This window comes from Cupressus sempervirens, chromosome 10, assembly GCF_028749045.1.
Source record: "Cupressus sempervirens isolate cs-2001-9-10 chromosome 10, ASM2874904v1, whole genome shotgun sequence".
Classification (NCBI taxonomy): domain Eukaryota; kingdom Viridiplantae; phylum Streptophyta; class Pinopsida; order Cupressales; family Cupressaceae; genus Cupressus; species Cupressus sempervirens.
Genome location: NC_143127.1, coordinates 465,797,017 through 465,814,945, shown reverse-complemented (window position 1 = coordinate 465,814,945; position 17,929 = coordinate 465,797,017). Strand labels below are relative to the sequence as shown.

At 36.8% G+C, this 17,929-nt stretch overlaps 1 protein-coding gene across 1 annotated transcript; it reads left to right on the top strand.

Annotated features, from left to right (window-relative positions):
• Positions 1-1,835: 1,835 nt before the first annotated feature.
• Positions 1,836-5,799, top strand: EB1C (end binding protein 1C). Its single transcript, XM_089804876.1, has 7 exons — positions 1,836-2,084; positions 2,526-2,594; positions 2,687-2,773; positions 4,119-4,225; positions 4,349-4,667; positions 4,919-5,032; positions 5,122-5,799. The coding sequence occupies exons 1-7, from the start codon at positions 1,977-1,979 to the stop codon at positions 5,395-5,397; spliced, it is 1,080 nt and encodes a 359-aa protein (XP_089661002.1). The 5' UTR covers positions 1,836-1,976; the 3' UTR covers positions 5,398-5,799.
• The last annotated feature ends 12,130 nt before the right edge of the window (positions 5,800-17,929 follow it).

Below are 17,929 nucleotides of genomic sequence, written 5' to 3'. Positions count from 1 at the left end.
ACTCTAACTATATACCATAATTATATAAAATAATATGAAACAAAGGTAATCATTATATAGTGAGATTTTTGGAGTCTACCTGAGATTGTCCCTTGGATAGTAGGTTCAGTCACAAGGTTAGACTTCTCAATTTTCTAGAGTTTGGCATCATGTTTCATATAAACTCAAATGACCCATCATAAAGATTTTTGTTTTTGATCGGTAAAAGGCTGAAGCCCTATATTTTATATATAGAATTAAATTACAAGAAATCTTTGTTCAAACGGGCACTGCTAGGAAATAATGGAAAAGAAAACCTTCAGTATTGCCGGGGACCAAAGTCCTATATTATTACATAAGTAAAAGGGTCATACCCCAATTTAGACCCATCATCAAGATTAGAGTTGGAAAAGAGAATGTAATAACATTACCAGACTAGATAAATATATGTGAGGAGGGGGATAACGTTGAACAAATTAATTTTGAGCTTCCCCAATTATTTGAATTTGAAGGAAAAAATTCTCCCATAAAGGGTATAAATTAACAACAATTTTTTTTTCACTATCCATGAAATCAATAATGAGGTAAGATTTAAAATGTATTGACATGCAAAACAGATACTTTTATCCCTCATACCTTATGGAACTTACCACGAGTAACCTTTTTAGCTAACTCACATGCTGTAAGCTCCTAAAGGATATATCAAATTTCAATAATTTTGTTTTAGTTCTCCTCATATGTGAATCACACACTTATTATTTTTGGATTTTGATTACGTAATATATTTTTTGCATCATGTTTCATATAATACTCAAATGACCCATCATCAAGATTAGAGCTAGAAAAGACAATGCAATAACATTAGTAGACTAGATAAATAGATGTGAGGAGGGGGATAACTTTGAACACATTAATTTTGAGCTTCCCCAATTGTTTGAGTTTGAAGAAAAAAATTCTCCCATGAAGGGTATAAATTAACGACGAAAAATTCTCCGCTATCCATGATATCAACAATGAGGTAAGATTTAAAAAGTATTGACATGCAAAATAGATACTTTTATCCCTTATGCCTTGTGGAACTTACCACGAGTAGCCTTTTTAGTTAATTCACACACCCGAAGCTCCTAAAGAATGTATCAAATTCAATGATTTTATTTTAGTTCTCTTCATATGTGAATCAAACACTTATTATTTTGACATTTAGGTAGTTATGATGAACAAAAAGACATTAGTTATTTGGAGAAGGGTAAAAAAGTGGTCATTTTGAGTTATGTTCAAAACATATTTTCTATTGTCCCATTAATCATTTATTTTGACATTATAAAATTTGCATAACTAATCTACTTACACACAAATGTCCTAATAATCATGCACTAATGGTATTAGAGTTTTAATTAATAAAATCTAATAAATATTCAATGAAAAACAAAAATTCATTAGAACCCTTACCCTACACGCATTTAAAAACATTTTGTTTTCGAATGAAGGGTGATTATAAAGGTCAAAACTGAAATAGAGCTCATTGGTGATATTTGTCTTTTCTAGCCTTCTATAGGTAGTCAAGTCCCCACAAGTTTCCTATGTGTGATTCAAAACCCACCTCCTTTCTGACCGTACTCTTAACGGATTTTTTTATAAAAAAAAACTCCTTTAAAAGCCTGCCAAGTTCCAACGGATCACCACTTTAAACATTCAAAATTAAAAATGTGAAAAGGACAGATAAAAGAATTAAATTCCACCGGAAAACAAAACGAAAAATCACAACAATATATGTATTTTTTTTTACTGGCCCGTGAAATAGGATTTGAAAAACCCGAATCAGTAGTATTTAAACGGCCCTAAATAGTCCGCCCTTTGTTCATTCAAATTCCTGTGCAAATATAATCGGCTACCTATATTTTTCGGTCTCTCTCTTTCTTTCTTTTGCTCTGGTCTGATCTGGTCTTCAATCCATTAATCTGCATATCATCTGATTGGATTGAAGGGGGATTTGCACCATGGCCACCAACATAGGGATGATGGACGCTGCATACTTTGTTGGAAGGAACGAGCTTCTTACATGGATCAATACCACTTTGCAACTCTCTCTGAACAAAGTTGAAGAGGTAAGACAGTTTTTCTTTATGAAAGCACTATTTTGAGTTTGTTCACCTAGGTATTTGAGATAAAAGCAAGGAAATGCAATGGTGAAAAAAATGCAGACGCCCACTTTCTTCTTGTACATTCTGCCAATGCAATATTTTCTGGTACTTAGCTAGGGTTATCTGGGTGCCCATTTTATATATACTTCATAGTTTCTTTGATCCGGGGAAAACTGATCCAGGATTTCTTTCTCTTTGTCAACTTTAATTTACGACCTCACTTAGAGTTGGGGTTTAAAAAAACTCTGGATTAAGTTGGGATCTTGCTTCTTTAAAACATAAATAAATATACAAAGTTTATATTGGTTCTTCTAAGGGAAAACCCCTTGCATCCAGTGCATTTTTTCTTCTTTTTGGGTGTTTGCTTTGAAAATACACAAACCCTTATTTGGTTTCACTTTTCAGGCCGCTTCTGGGGCTGTTCACTGTCAACTAATGGATGCTGTACATCCCGGCGTGGTTCCAATGCATAAGGTTCCTTTCCTGAACATGAGCAATTTTTAAGGGTAATGCTAAGGAATTACTAGGGTTCTTATGACTTGTGGGCTTATTTAATATTATTGCAGGTAAATTTTGATGCAAAGACCGAGTATGACATGATCCAGAACTATAAGGTGCTTCAAGATGTTTTCAACAAACTTAAGATCAACAAGGTTTGGATCTTTCTCAAGCTCTCCAAGCATTTGATTTAAGGAAAAATATGGTCATTGGTTTCTGAGTCTAGAATCTTTACCTCAGGTTAGGGCCATCAACTTTAATATGCCTTGATGGATGCGCTTTTGATGTCAAGGCCTTAAATGTGACTTTTGTGCCCTTGGCAGCTTCGGGATGTCTTCATCCCGCTTCTATAAAGTTCTTAATCATGACTAGATTTGATGCTTCTGAAACTTGGGACTACCAGAATAGTTTGGATTGAGCAATTGTCCCTTGTTATTATTTATTTATCCCGCATTTCATTACCATTATACCAGAACTTGAACAAGGTGTAATGATATGGAAAGGCTCTCACAGATATTACTTTTGAAGAGAGTTATATTTTATATAGGTATGGCTGGTTATATTTATTTGATGCCAAAATTAGTCTCATGCATAAGCTGCTAAGATTAAAAGGTAGAGTTTGGTAATCTGTACAAATACCGGGTAGAGTTTGCTTATCTTGTTGTTAAGAACTGTAAATGTAAGCACATGCTTCTATTATGTTGGTTTGTATTTTGTTTGGGTGCTTCTTACAACATTTATAAGGTTATTTAGCTTTAATTATGTATGATTTTGATGCCACTTACACACTGAGAATCCTGTACTTTAACTGGTTCTGAATAAAGAAAAAATAATAATACGGGTTTTGTGCTAATTTAGTAGCTGAACCTGCTTGCTTCTTTAGATTTCTGTATTTTTATTTTTCCATAGATCTATTCCTCATTTTTACTCCTTTGCATTCCTTGTCAATGGGTGTGCAATATCTATAACCTAACGAGCAATTTTTTAATATTGGGACATACTGTCTCTTATCCTTGATTGTAAGTCATTAAGTTTATTGATGGAAATAGTTTTTCCCGTGCATTCACTTTTCTTGCTTAGTTTATTGCCAGTTTAATTCAATCAATTTTATTGTGTATTTATCTGTGGTTCATCTTTCACTGTTTATTTTTTAACAACCAACAATTTCATCATTTAAAGTTTGTGTTCTCATCTGCACTCGATTTATCTTTTATCCTCTGGGGCTCATGTTTTCATTAGTATTTGATTCTCATCTAGAAATTTGACCTGGCATCTGACCTCAGGTTCTCTGCTTTTTTCAAGTTCAGTTTAGCTTATTTGAATGGTTGACATATTTTTACACCGCAGGTCTACTTTTAGACCTTTCAGATAGCAGATGTGACTTAAGAACTTACAATGTGCTTTGCAAAATGAGGCAGATTAAGCAATTTGTTTCATTAATAGGATTTCAGGATTTTCAATAAGTGAATTAGAAATTTATATAATGTGTGTTTTTTGCAGTACATAGATGTGAATAAGCTTGTTAAGGGTCGCCCATTGGACAATTTGGAGTTTATGCAATGGTTGAAGCGATACTGTGACTCAGCAACTGGAGGAATCATCAGCAGGCAGATTCTCCTAATTTATTCTTTTACTCATTTGTTATAAAGTTTTTTTCTTTCTTTGTTTTAGGATTGCACATTGTGAACTTTAGTGGTGCTGAATAAGTGCATTGAATGGGGATTCTTCAGTTATAATGCCCTTGAACGGAGAGATGCTTGCAAAGGAGGGCGAGAAGTCAATAAGAAAGTAGCTCCAGCAAACCCTGCAATGAAAGGTGCTTCAGCCGCAGCAAAAAATGCCCCAGTTACTAGTTCTAGGCGAAATGACCATTCAGTAACTGTTGTTCCCAGCACAGGAGGGAGTAAACCTTCCAAAACAGTGCCAGTTGCTCTCAGTACAGGAGGCGGATCTGTTCCATTACAGAATCCCTTACCTGCATCTGGTTCTTTTAATTCGTCAAATGTTGTGTCTGTATCTCCATCTCAATTTCAGGTTCTAAATGAGCAGGTAATATATGCTGTCTTAAGAATATACAAGATTCTAATTTCGAATTTTTGATCAGATTGATTTCTATCTGTTATTTGTCATAAGCAATGCCATCGCCATTGTCTGACCATTTGTAAGCTATTTGCAAGGTCCAAGGAGCTATTGCAACCTTAGGGAACTAAAAAAAATAACATTTGTTTTCAGAAATCTAGTTTGAAAAGTCACTTATATGCTATTACTTCTCATCTTGTTGTCTAATTTCTGGTGCTCAGATCACAGAGTTGAAGCTCTCAGTTGATAGTTTGGAGAAGGAAAGAGACTTCTACTTTGCAAAGCTAAGAGACATTGAAATACTCTGTCAAAATCCAGATGTTGAACATTTTGCTGTATGTAAAGATTTATTCTGTCTGCACTTCTGTTTATACAAGTTATGTTGAATAGAAGAATTTGACTCTGGTTTATGCAATTTGAGCAGGTTGTTGCAGCAATACAGAGGATTCTCTATGCGGCTGATGATAGCCCAGCTGTAATTGCTGAGGCACAAGCATTGATATATAAATCATTTAACCCATCTGATGAAAATGATGAGAACAAGGCGAGACGAGAGATTAACAAACGTAAACCCGCTGGGGCACCTGAGCTGGAGGATGCTGTGAAGCCCAGTCTTTCCCCTAGGCAGCGAAGGGACTCATATGGAGGGTCCAATATTGCAGATATCTCCCAGACAACCTCACCTTTAAAGATTCGTTAAATAGACACATCAAAAATTCTTTGTTCATTTGTATCAGGAGGTGTTCTTTAAGGATTTGTTTGATCCATACAGGGAGATCTCTTGTCTCACTGAATGGAGTTTGGCTGCAAGGATGGGTAAGGTTCTTTCTGAGCAAACATTATGCTCAGTAAGTTATCTATTGTTGACATGTCCATTGCAGGCTAAATGGTTGAGTGCAACATGGTAATGATTCTAATGGTTAACAAGGGACTGAGGTGGGTTTTGACAATCTGCTTTGTAGATAGTTATTAAACTCATAAATTGAGTATGAACTAGTTTGAAAGTAAGATTACTCTTTCAAATGTTGCTTATGGCCATTCGTACTGTACTAGTTGCGATTTTTTTTTGCATTAATAAAATCACTGCCGTTCTATTTTAAAATTAGTGATAAATCATTGCTTTGTCTGATTTTAATATCAAAGTTTTTGAATGTCTACTCCAAGCTTTCTGGAAACATATTGAATCATTGACCCTGGAAGTAAACGTTCTCAATTACAACAATAAAGATTACGATAGTGGTTGTGGATTTCAAACACAATATTATTCAATGTATATCAACAGTACAGAGCCACCTGCTGAATTGGCGTTAGAGATGTGAGAATTTGATAAAATTGTAAGTCTGTTTATGACATTATGTTAGGATATGTAAGTCATTTGCATTTTGTTAACTTGTAGAAAATAAGTAGGAGTTATCAATTCAATTTCTTTGTCTGATTTAGAATGAAGTAAGAATCCTCTTGCAAATTTTCCATTTATTTTCATGAGAGATGGATTAATGTTGAATCACTACTCATGAAACACGGGTCAATGAGTTTGACTCAAAATCACACAGGTAAATCCTGATAGCAATATCACAATTTGACTTGTGGAAATTATCTCCTACTTATCATATACTGAATTTGTTGCAAATTTTTGATCATTTGAGTCATTGCTGTTCTATTTTAGATTAAGTGATAATAAATTTGTCTTCTTTTGATATTAATTCTTTTAATGTCTATTCATAGTTTTCTGGAAACAGATTGAACCATGAACCCCTGGAAGCAAATGTGCTCTATTACAGCAATAAGAAAAGGATAGTGTTTATATTCACTAGTACATTGCCACCTGGATTCACATAAGTCATGAATCTGATGAAAGTCTTTATATAATGTCAATTTCCATATTTTTTGTAATTTATACTAGGATATGCAACCTTGACCAGGGCAGTGGCATTTTATTTACTTGAAAAAATTGGAGTATAAGCTTACTTTTATTGTGTAATTGACAATTCTAAATTTATTTTTCATTAGTTTCTATAGGGTAGACATTTCAATGATGAGGTAATGGAAATGTTGCTCAAAGCTTTCAATAATTAATTAATGAATTGTTGATCTTAAATTGTTTGGATGGTGGAATGCAGCTTACAAGTCACTATCTCAATAGAGAGACTATTTCCTTTCCTCACTCTGTTGTGAGGTGCTCAAATTACATTTGAGTTATTCCTTAATCACCGCTGTGTATGTGTTTTATAGGAACCCCTTTAGTGTAGAGTACTCATTTAAAACAAGTTCTTTATTGTCTAATTCCTAACCACCAAACTTTCTTCATAGAGGGGTCATTGAGGTGCTCAAATTACATTTGAGTTATTCCTTAATCACTGCTGTTTATGGGTTTTGTAGGAACTCCTTTAGTGGTAGAGTACTCATTAAAAACAAAGTCTGTCTTGTCTATTTCCTTCAGTGGCAGAGTACTCATACTCATAAAAAAAAAAAGTCTTTCTTGTCTAATTCCTAACCACCAAACTTTCTTCATAGAGGGGTCATTTTTCCTCCACATGTATCTAAAGAACATTTCTTCTTGTAGGGACCGAAAAATCACTCTCCATGGGAGAGGGGCTAGTAGTTGTTTGTGATTTAATGCCTGTGAGAGTACATGTTATAAGATTTATTCTTACAACATGCTTTATTATGTATAATCAATAATTAGTCAGTATGATGAAAAATACATCAAATACTACTCAAGATGGATCCAATTTAACACATGAGAACGTATTAATTTTAAATAAAAAATAAAAATGTGTTAATAAGTAAAAATAATTACATGTCTAATCCATATAAAATATCAATAAGTTTCTATTAGAAGTGTGTCATTTGTAGTGTAAGGATTTAATAGTTGCTTTGGGCTTGGTTAATATAATTTCATGCTCTAAGTCCTTTGATTGCTTGGGGTTGACCAAGCGTCTTCTTGTGTTCCTTTGTGTACCATTGGTGAGGGTTATGTAGAGTATTTGATTAGTGAGGTGGTAAATGGGCCTTTGCTGGACTCTCAATGGTTGGTTGTATTGGGTAAGGATATGTAGATTAGGTTGGATTAATTGCAAGGTTTAGTCATTTATGGTCATCAAGTCTTGTGATTTTGCAAGAATGGATTTTTGAATCATTGATGTCTTTAATTGATGAAAAATTAGAAATTATCTCTCTAATAGAATTATTAATTGGGGTCATTGATAGTAGGAAGGATAGAAACAATAATTAATCTATATGTATGATTATGGGGATACACATACTAATGCTAAAAATATGACATTCTCATTTAATCTGTTTATTAAATCATATGTTGTCAAGTAAAATTTGGCTTGCCGTTTGAAACTCCTTCATTATTTGTTCAAATCTTGTTTTGCAACTATTGGCTACTTAATAGATTTTACATAGAAAATGCAACAAGCTACTCATACAAAATTTGCACAAATTTTGGTGGAATTAGACAATTTCAAACATCTTTCAACAAATAGTTGTAATCCTTAACCATGAAAGCTTATCTTTCTGACAAAGAGATGTTATAAAATTGGGCACATTGTATTATATTGTCCAAACATTACAATCCAATCAAAGCAAAAAGTCTTGTAGTGATAGTTATTATTATGCAATGTGTATCTTAGTATGATGATTCAAGAGGAGTTGTTGCTAATGATGTGGATTTACCATGTAATGGTGGATGATCTTTTGTCTTGTGGATACTTAAAGGAGCTCTTAGATCTTGTAGCACCAAAAGGGTCTTCGACATTTGCAAGTTCATTTGTAAGAGATGGTTATCATAATGATGACTAGAGATGATCTCTTGGATTAATGAAAAATTAATAGAGCCTTTGATTCATGTGATGTTTATGCTTTGTCACCTTGATTAATGATGTTTGGTTTAGCATAATTTACTTTTGATTAAGCGAAAGCAACATTTCAAGGGATCTTGGAACCCAATACAAGACAAGTTTTTAAATGAGTGACTTAAACCCACACTGTAAGATATGCAATAAAATCCACTAAGAGAAACAAAATATGACAAAGACAAAGAGAGGGGAGCCAGTCAACACACTTTCTCCACGTAAAACAAAATAGGCAATCAAGAATTGATAAGACAATCTCAATCATCAAATTTCGTAGCGAAGAAAAAACAACATATATTAAGATGACCCTTAGATCCCTTTTTGTGGGATTTAAGGGTCATGTCAAAATGAGAGGAATTCTATGCCCTTTGACTGTAATTCATCCTTCTTCACCCTTGGCAGCCTCAGCTTGTTTAGCCAACAAGTTCACATAACTGCTAGAACCAATAGTGATAGGGATATCAGGCTCTCCAAGGATAAGGATAGATGAGGGAAGCTATAGTGACAGGGATATCACCATTAGAGGGAAGCTATTCTCCTAGGTAAAAAAATGCTTCCATATAATAGTTTTTCTATCCAGAACATTTTCAAACTTTGCAACAAAAAAAACCCTAGCAAAAGGAGACATGTTAATCAAATCCATAATGATAGGTTCCAAGTCGTTGGTAATCCATCGATGAAGCCTAGGGAGAGAGGGCCAAAAGCCCCTAAATCTACAAATGGTAGCATGAGATGATAGGTTAGAGGTCACTTGATTAATCTCTGGCACAATCTCCTCTTCCAACATAATGGGAATAAAAAAAAAAAAAACTAGGCATGGAACAACCTCAACCCTACGACTTCTAGTTGCGAATTTCTCTACATAGGAGCTTCCATTAGGCTTAGAAGGGTCTCCACCAACCTCTTTACCTCAAATAGGTGAAGAGGATACCATAGACACAACAACAAAAATCCCTACCATTGTAGCAACAACGTTATCTACCAATTTAGGAACCTTAGCCACTGGACCCTTTTGGAAATCAATTGTAGAATCTCCAACTGCTAGAGAAGCAACAACACAAGATTCTTTTCCCTCATTTAGATCAATAGAAATTGATCCCATGGACATAAAGACAAAGATAATGTAGATGAAGTGGCAATCATATCCACACTCGAGAAACCAAGCTTAACACTCAATAACTACAACTTAGTTGAAGGCATTGACCTAATGGGAAGCATATGGAGAGAATCCCCCAATCCACATGACCCAACCTCAACAAAGAAATATGTAGAATCTACTCCATTCATAGTGGAAGCACTAACCATAGACAAGACACCATGTTTGTGATTTAAAATCTTTGAGGACAAAGGCATCTTCACAACGTTTATATCATGGCTTACTCTTTATTACCAATTTATTATCATGATACTTTTATCTTAAGATCATTACATGTTCATATGGAGCATGTGATCTCCTAAGAGATGGTTAGATTATGTTCCTAATTTTACAGTTGAAACTTTGGCATTCCTCTTGGTTGGTTCTCCTTGTACAAGTATATGATTATCTGCTTGATTACTTTATGGTGATGTAATGTTGTATTTGAAGTTTGGCACAAATTGATCATTTATGAGTGCTTATGGATTCATGGAGACAAAAGTAAGGCTAGCATTTCTCATTACTAGAGACATGTACTGAGATGGCTAATGGTTTCAATGAGAAGACCGATGAGCTTTATCCCAATATGGTCTTGAGAGGAGATAATTTTTGTAACGAGTCATAATGACTTGGATATCTTGTATGAGCATTCTCATTACCCACTTATAGTCTGCTTTTAGTTGAAAGCCATGCCCATTGTTCCTTTTAGGTGCATTATGATTAAGTAAAAACATGTTTTGAGGGACCTGAAACCTTTTACAGAGTACCAAACATAAAAGCTAAGAAAGCCCATGAGGAACTGTGCATCAACACCAAAAAAACAAAACAAACTATGACAAGTATCCTTAATACATCAAACAAGAAAAAATACAATAATACGATAGCAAAAGACAACATCAAGACAACAATAAGATCTTCAGTAAATCAACAACATGATCTGCAAGGATATTCATGTTCACAACATAGGCCCTCGACTCATCAATTTCTTTGTCATCCATAACCTCTATCTTCATTGAATTTTCCCTTGTGTGTTTACTAGGGCCTTGATCCTCTTCCATGTCCTTAGAACCTTAAATTCTCCCCTATTCTAGTTTGTCCAATAGAATCTTAATGTTATCCACAACAATATTCAAGATGGAGCAACTTTGGTCTGCAAGTTTCTTTACCGCATTCTCAGTATTGTCAACTTTGTTTCCCATCAAATCCATCTTTTTCTGCACGTCCTTCATCATTTGCTCCATAGCTCTATTCTTCGCTTCAAGAGGCGGGACTCTTTTCATTAAATTCTTGACTTATTCTATATTTCCAGTAACATCTAAGAGTCTATCCAAATGCCGACCGAGAGTCCTCTCACCTTTGGTAGTCCTGCTTAGCTGATCAAAATCCCTCCTTATATCCTGCATCTGTTCCTTCATACTAGTAATGTCCCTTTTCATCACACCCGAGTTTCCAAGGATACCCTTCATATACCCCTGTTCATCTTGGGCATTATGGTACTATCTTTCATAGATATGAATATTTAACTATGGATGGATGTTTAGTTTTGGAGGATTCATTGAGAGATGTTTGACATTGGTCACCTCTTTTTGCATTTTAGCTGGTACTATGACATTCATTATGATGATATTAGGAGATAGTTTATTGGACACATTTATTTTATTGGAAATGGTTATGAGTTTGACCTACTTGGTTATGAGAGACTTACTTAAATATTGCATTACACCTAGTACACATGTTTATTTGATCTAAGATATTGGACAAGTTTTGGGTGTTGTTATGGATTTGATTTGAAGTTTCAAGGAGATCATACTTGACAAAGAATTGTTTCTTTCTAGTATTGGTAGGATATATTATGGTTTACTTGTTTTCTCTTTTTATTCTATGGTTTCTTCCATGAGATTCATGCTTGAATGGTTTTGAAAGACAATGACATATTAGGAGAGTTTATGTAGGCATTTGGGTAGTGTGTGTGGATAATCACAATATTTATAGTAGTGACGTGATTAAAATGCAACTTACTTTGCTAATTTAGATCTCCTTATGCTTAGTATCAATGTATCACCTTCTGTGAATGATATCACCAATTTATCCTTTGTTGTTGCTCAGTAACTCTGCTTTGCAAAAGATTCTTCACCTTTTCATGCTTTATCTTTGAGACTGCGGTTGCGATTATCTCATTTTATACATATATTTTAGCCATGAGACTGCGACTGTGATTGGAGCTATGAGACCCTTGAGTTCTAATTTTCGTTTCTTTTGGACTCACCTGGAAAATTGTTGTGAGATTGCGATTGCTGTGAGAGTAGGACTACAATTGGAGCCATGAGATGAGGGTTTTCTTCTTCCAAGAATGGTTGAGCCTAGCTATGTGCCAGGGCCAGTGTCGAGTGTCGTGGCACCAGAGCCGTGCTTTGTTTGCAAGGCCAATCCACTCTCCTTGTTGGGAGCTATGACTATTGGTGCCCTTCCTGCATTGGGCCAGCCCACTCTCACTCACTCTTCTGACGTGAGTTGCGACTGTCTGTGCCTACCCATCGTGCCCTTACTACCTTAACACACGGGTGCCATAACACACAGTTTGGGGGAGAAGGCAACATTTGGTTCTTTTCATGTGAAGCATTTGACAAAATGTCTGACTAGTGAACTATACCTCTATTCACTATTGTGTGGGGGTATTTGGTGGCATTGTGATAGGTTTTTGATAGAATGCCTAGTCTATGGTAAAGCTGTGAATTTTTAGGAGCACCCTTCTTTATATGTTATGGCACCCTTATTTGATCTAATTACACTCCAATAGCTCGGTGATCGCTTGACTACAATGGAGTCCGCTAATGTTTTCCTACAAAATGCTATTGCTCAATCAACTTCACTCTATATTAAACTCATAGAATGGTTGACTCCGTTGGAATCCAAGAACCACACTTTATGAGATACTGTGCAATCTCTAGTCACTGAAAATATAGGCCTCAAGGCTAATCTGGACTCTGCTACCATGCAACTTAGGGAGTTAGACACTATCAAAGAAAAACAATCAGAGATCGTGGATAGGCATTCTTCACTGTTAATGAAAACTGAATTGAAGGTGAGGTCTTGGGCTTCTTTATGCAACTTTGCGGTTAAGGCTCCCCTTTCAAGTGTTAAGAAGTTAGTACAAGGGAAGATGGACGATAAGAGGGTTAGGTGGACCCATGAACTAAACCTATGAATCCATGGTCTCCCCTCCATTAATGATTCCTCGACTATTGGAAACTCTTTCCTCAAGGATCAGTTGGACATTTTCGACATCATCCTTGACAGTTGTTGGTTAGGCCCTCTTCATTCGGTTCTCTCCCTCTCTAATAGGTTGTGGGCTCTTAGTGCAAAGAGAAAGTTATTCTCTCTTTCCCCTAAGATCTACCTAGACGAGGACCTCACCCAATCATAGGTGGTAGAACTCAAGCAAGATCTTGTCCTCGTTATGGTAGCCAAACAAGAGGGTAAATATATAGTCATCAGAAATCTTAAAGCAATAATCTGCGACACCTTTCCTATAGGATGGGTTTCGAGGGCAACCTCTAAGGCCAAATGACAGGCTCAGTGGTAGTTGAACATAGGCTCTTTGTGCCTCAACTGCTAAAGTGGTAATGGTATCCTCTAGTCTATGCCAAGCTTACTTAACGATGCTATTGGTTCTGCTGACCTTATTTTTATTATAGAGACACGAGAGTCCCATGCATCCTCTTCCTGATATTTCTGGCTATTAGTGGCTCTCATCTTTTGTAGATGAGGTCCAGTGCTCTGGTGGGGTTAGAGGTTCTGATGGGGTAACCTATCTTATTTTGGACCACCTTTTCAGTACTATTTCCTTGGTTCACTCTGATAACTATGCCAGGTTCATGTGGATTCACATTGATAGAGGGACCTCGCTCTATAGAGATACCTCCATTTGCTACTTCTCGCTAGCATCTTTCTACTATGCAGTTCACAACATTGAGGGTGGGGACCCCTATGAGGACCTTCTTGAGCACATTACCAGATTCTCTGCCATGGGGAACATCATCATTTTGGAAGAATTCAATGCATGGACCAGAGACCTACAACCTCCCCTCCATGATCATAGGGATGATCCCATATGCACAACTACTTCTAATCCTGGTTCTGTGGATCTACATTAGCTCTTTGAGGATTGTCAGGGGCCCTTCACTAGGTATGGTTAAAATTTACTTCAGCTTTGTGAATCATTTGATTTAGTGATTTTGAATGGTCTTTCTTGCTTTCTTGGCTTCAAACTCTTCACTTGTTGGCTACATGGTGGTGGTGCTAGCGTTGTGGACTATGTTCTTTCTATGACCTCCTTCATCCCTCTCATTTGCTGCTTTACCATCTCTCACCTTCCTCTATTGACCATGCCCTCCTTAGCATCACCCTTCAGGGACCCTTGACACCTCCTCTCCCTCGCTTATCCACTTCTTCTTGCCCCTTATCTTGTAGTAGCCTCCCCCCCTCTCCCCCCCCCCCACACTCGCACTTCTTTTCACTTCACCAATGGTGATGTGAAGCTCTTCATCCATTACCTCAAATGAATTCTCCCCCTAGACCCCTTCTCTGACTCCAGGGACGTAACCTCCATGTTCCACTCACTTGCGTCTGCCTTGTAGGAGTTTGCACTTCTCTCCATTCCCCACTGCACCTCCTTGCTCACCCCTCACCCCACTTGCAAGTCTTGCTCCATGAACCAGTGGTTTGCTATGGATTGGAAATCCTTTCACCACATGCTTCACTTGGCTCCACTAACTTCTTCCTCCTTTTCCTCTCAGTTGAGACTCGACTACCATCGCTTTCTTTTCCATAAGAAACAAAAGTTCACTTTGTTACAATGTAGATCTATTTGTGCCATGTTCTTCTAGCCTCCAAATCTCTTTTGGCACACCATGTTTCCTCGCCACCCCCCCTCCCTCCACTTTAGACCTTCACTCCCTTGCCTTCCACATCTCTACCCTTTATGATATTCTTGGCTAGCTCCCTCTCCATTGCATCCTCCCCCCTACTCATTGTCACCTCTTCTCATTTTCTCACATTTCTGAGGTAGTTAGAGTTATGAACAACAGTAGAACTCTAGATGAGGAAGGATTCTAGGCTGAATTCTTCAAGTTGGGTATCTCTATCCTGGGTCCATTTCTTATAGTGCTCTTTAATCAGGTGGTTTGTGTCAGCTTTCCTAACTCTTGGTCATGATATATTATCTATCCAATCCATAAATCTGGGCCAGCTTTTGACCCCGAGAACTATAGGACCATTATGGTTGGGCATACCTTTGCCAAACTCTATGCGACTGTGTTGAATGGTATCCTGTCTAGAGATCTTGATCAACAACATTGTTGGGCTAGAGGTTAGGCTGAGTTTCATACATATTTTTAGACCACTAATCACATTTTGACCTTACGAGCTATCATTGAGGAGGCTCATCACAACTCAGCGAAAGTCTACTATTGTTTTGTTGACTTTCACAAAGCCTTCGACTCTGTTCCTCAAGTGGCTCTCTTTCAATGTCTTAGGGACATCAAGATCTCAAAGATTCTCCTTACAACTATTATGAGGTTATATAAGTGTGCTTTGGGTAGATTTAGGACTCCATAGGGATTCTTTGATCCTATCAAGAGCACTATCGGGGTGAAATAGGGTTGCCCTCTCTCCCCCACTCTCTTTGACATCTACATCAATGAGCTTGAGGGATTTCTCCATGATTTCTTGCTCCCTGGTGATGGTTGTTACTTGCATCAATGTTGATCTCTATTCTCCTATTTGTTGATGATGTGATTCTCCTAGCATCTTCCCCCAATGGTCTTCAGTGGCTCCTTGATGGCTTGGCCTCTTTCTGTGACTCACATGAGCTTTTTGTAAATCTGGGCAAGACTCAGGTTATGGTCTTCAATTGTTTGAAGATGTCACACTCCATTTTTTCTTCCAGGATACCAAGATCAAGATTGCATCTTCATATACTTATTTGGGGGTTAAGTTTTCTAAACCTCAATTTAGCCTGAGACTAGCTATGTAGCCCAGAGTCAACAAGGGGTTTGGCTTCCTCACTATTCTTGATTGACATTGTTTTCAACACTACTTCTAGGACACCATGACTAAGATGTCCCTTTTTGACTCCCTAGTCAAGCCAACTTTCCTCTATGGCTCTACTATTTGGGCCTCCTCCCTCTTGTAGTTTGACTGGGCCTCTGTTGAGAGAGTCCAAACTCTTTTCCTTTGCTGTATTATTAGATGTCACATTGTTCTAGCTGAGTTTGGTGCTCACTTTTTCAGATTGGGGATCATCTTTCATTTAGTTTGGCTTCTTCACCATCTCTAGAGCTTTGCTGATTCCTCCAATGGTCGTCATAGATATTCTTACTTGGCTTATTGTTCCTCTATGGAGGTTGCAAGTTTGGACTCTGGACACAGGTCTCATTGTTGGTACACCCAGGTCTTTGCCCTCTTAAGCTTGGTTGGTATTAGTTTGGATCATCTTCGTCCCTTATGGTTTTCTCTGGATGCTCTAGCCCATCTTCTTCCACCTTATTAGGAGTTGAATGAGCATGTTAGACTTGACATCTATAGATAGTATGTTATCATGACCTGGAGGAATCCCCTAGGTGGGCTCCACCCGTATATGGCCTTCTATGATGAGAACTTCCTTGATATCCAGGACGAGATCATCTTACACCCTTGGTACCTCACTCATCATTTGACTCACACTCTTCACATCTCCTTGGGATCTTTTAGAGTGGGATCTCACCAGTTACATATTCAGACTAATCACCAGATTGACAAGGAGGACAGGATTTGTCTGATTTGTCACCTCGGGGAGGTTGGGACTAAGTCTCACTTATTTTTTGTTGTCCCATTTACTATGAGATCCGAGGAAAATTCCATTATTTTTTCAGAGATTGTTAGTCTCTTCCCTCTTTCTTCAAATATATTGACCATCACTATCTTGCACTCTACCTTTAGGAGACCATGCAGCTTCACAAGCACACTATACAGCTCCAACTTTGTTCGACATTGACCCCTACGTAGCTCATCACCTCTTTCTTCAGTCCTATAGTCCCTGCCTAAGGATTGAAGCGACCTCCCTATACTATCTTGGGTCACACCAGATTTGTGAGACTCATGGAGATCACACTCGACAACAACCTTCTAGAGTGCTTGATTTCTCTAATGTCCACCTTTCCATTATGGACTACTTCTCTCCTATGAGTAGTTCTTAGTTTTTGTTATTCCTTTTCTTGGTTCTTTTGTAGTTTTTATTTCACATTCTTTCTGCAACATCGTTTGGTGCTCCCCCCTACTGGCATTTTCCCTTTGTACTGTTTCCAGTCCCTTAGACCCTCATTGGTCTCTTGTTGGACATTAATAAATTTATCTTATCTTATCTTATCTTGGTACTTATATTTTGATTACTTATCACACCTTAATATGAGCATGGATTACTTAATATATAGTGAGATCATTTTTAAAATTTGATACAACCCATATAGTGGGAGATTTTGGATATGTATATTTTTCATTAACAAGTTTGATATGGGGAGATTGATTGTAGTTCATGGGTTGATATAAAATTCTCACAAATTTATAGATATTTTTTTAAATATCTAGGAGGTTCATGTGGCTAGATGTATTGGAATATGTTGTGAATGTCAGAGAATAAAAGGAGTAATCTAACAAGAAGGTGATTACTTTGGTTTTATCATGACTATCTTGATGAAGCATGATAACATGGTGGAGATTCACATGGTTTCATAGATGGTTATTGTGATGTACTTCATTGACTGAACATTATGCAAAGTGAAAAAATGTTGGGATAAGGTTTAATACACATTACACAATGTTTATCATAATTTTATTATTATTATTATGTGTGTGGTGCACCTAGGGGAGCCAAGATGGATGGCATCAGTAGGGGTTAATATTATTGGGGCCACTTTATCTATTGTATTGTAATATTGGAAATTTATTTAACGTGTGTGTCATACTAGGGAATGTATTAAATTTAATGTTGGGGATTTATTAATGTGGGTGTCACACTAGGGAATGTATTAAAAATAATATTGGGGAATATTAATAAAGTAAAAAAAATTATATCAAATATTAAATGTGTGGTCAATGGTTTCGAGTCATATGGTTGTCTTTTGTGTGAGTTCAATTCTATATAAGTAGGCACATTTTACCAGTTTAGGTTGGTTGGTTGAATTGACTGTCATTATTGAGTC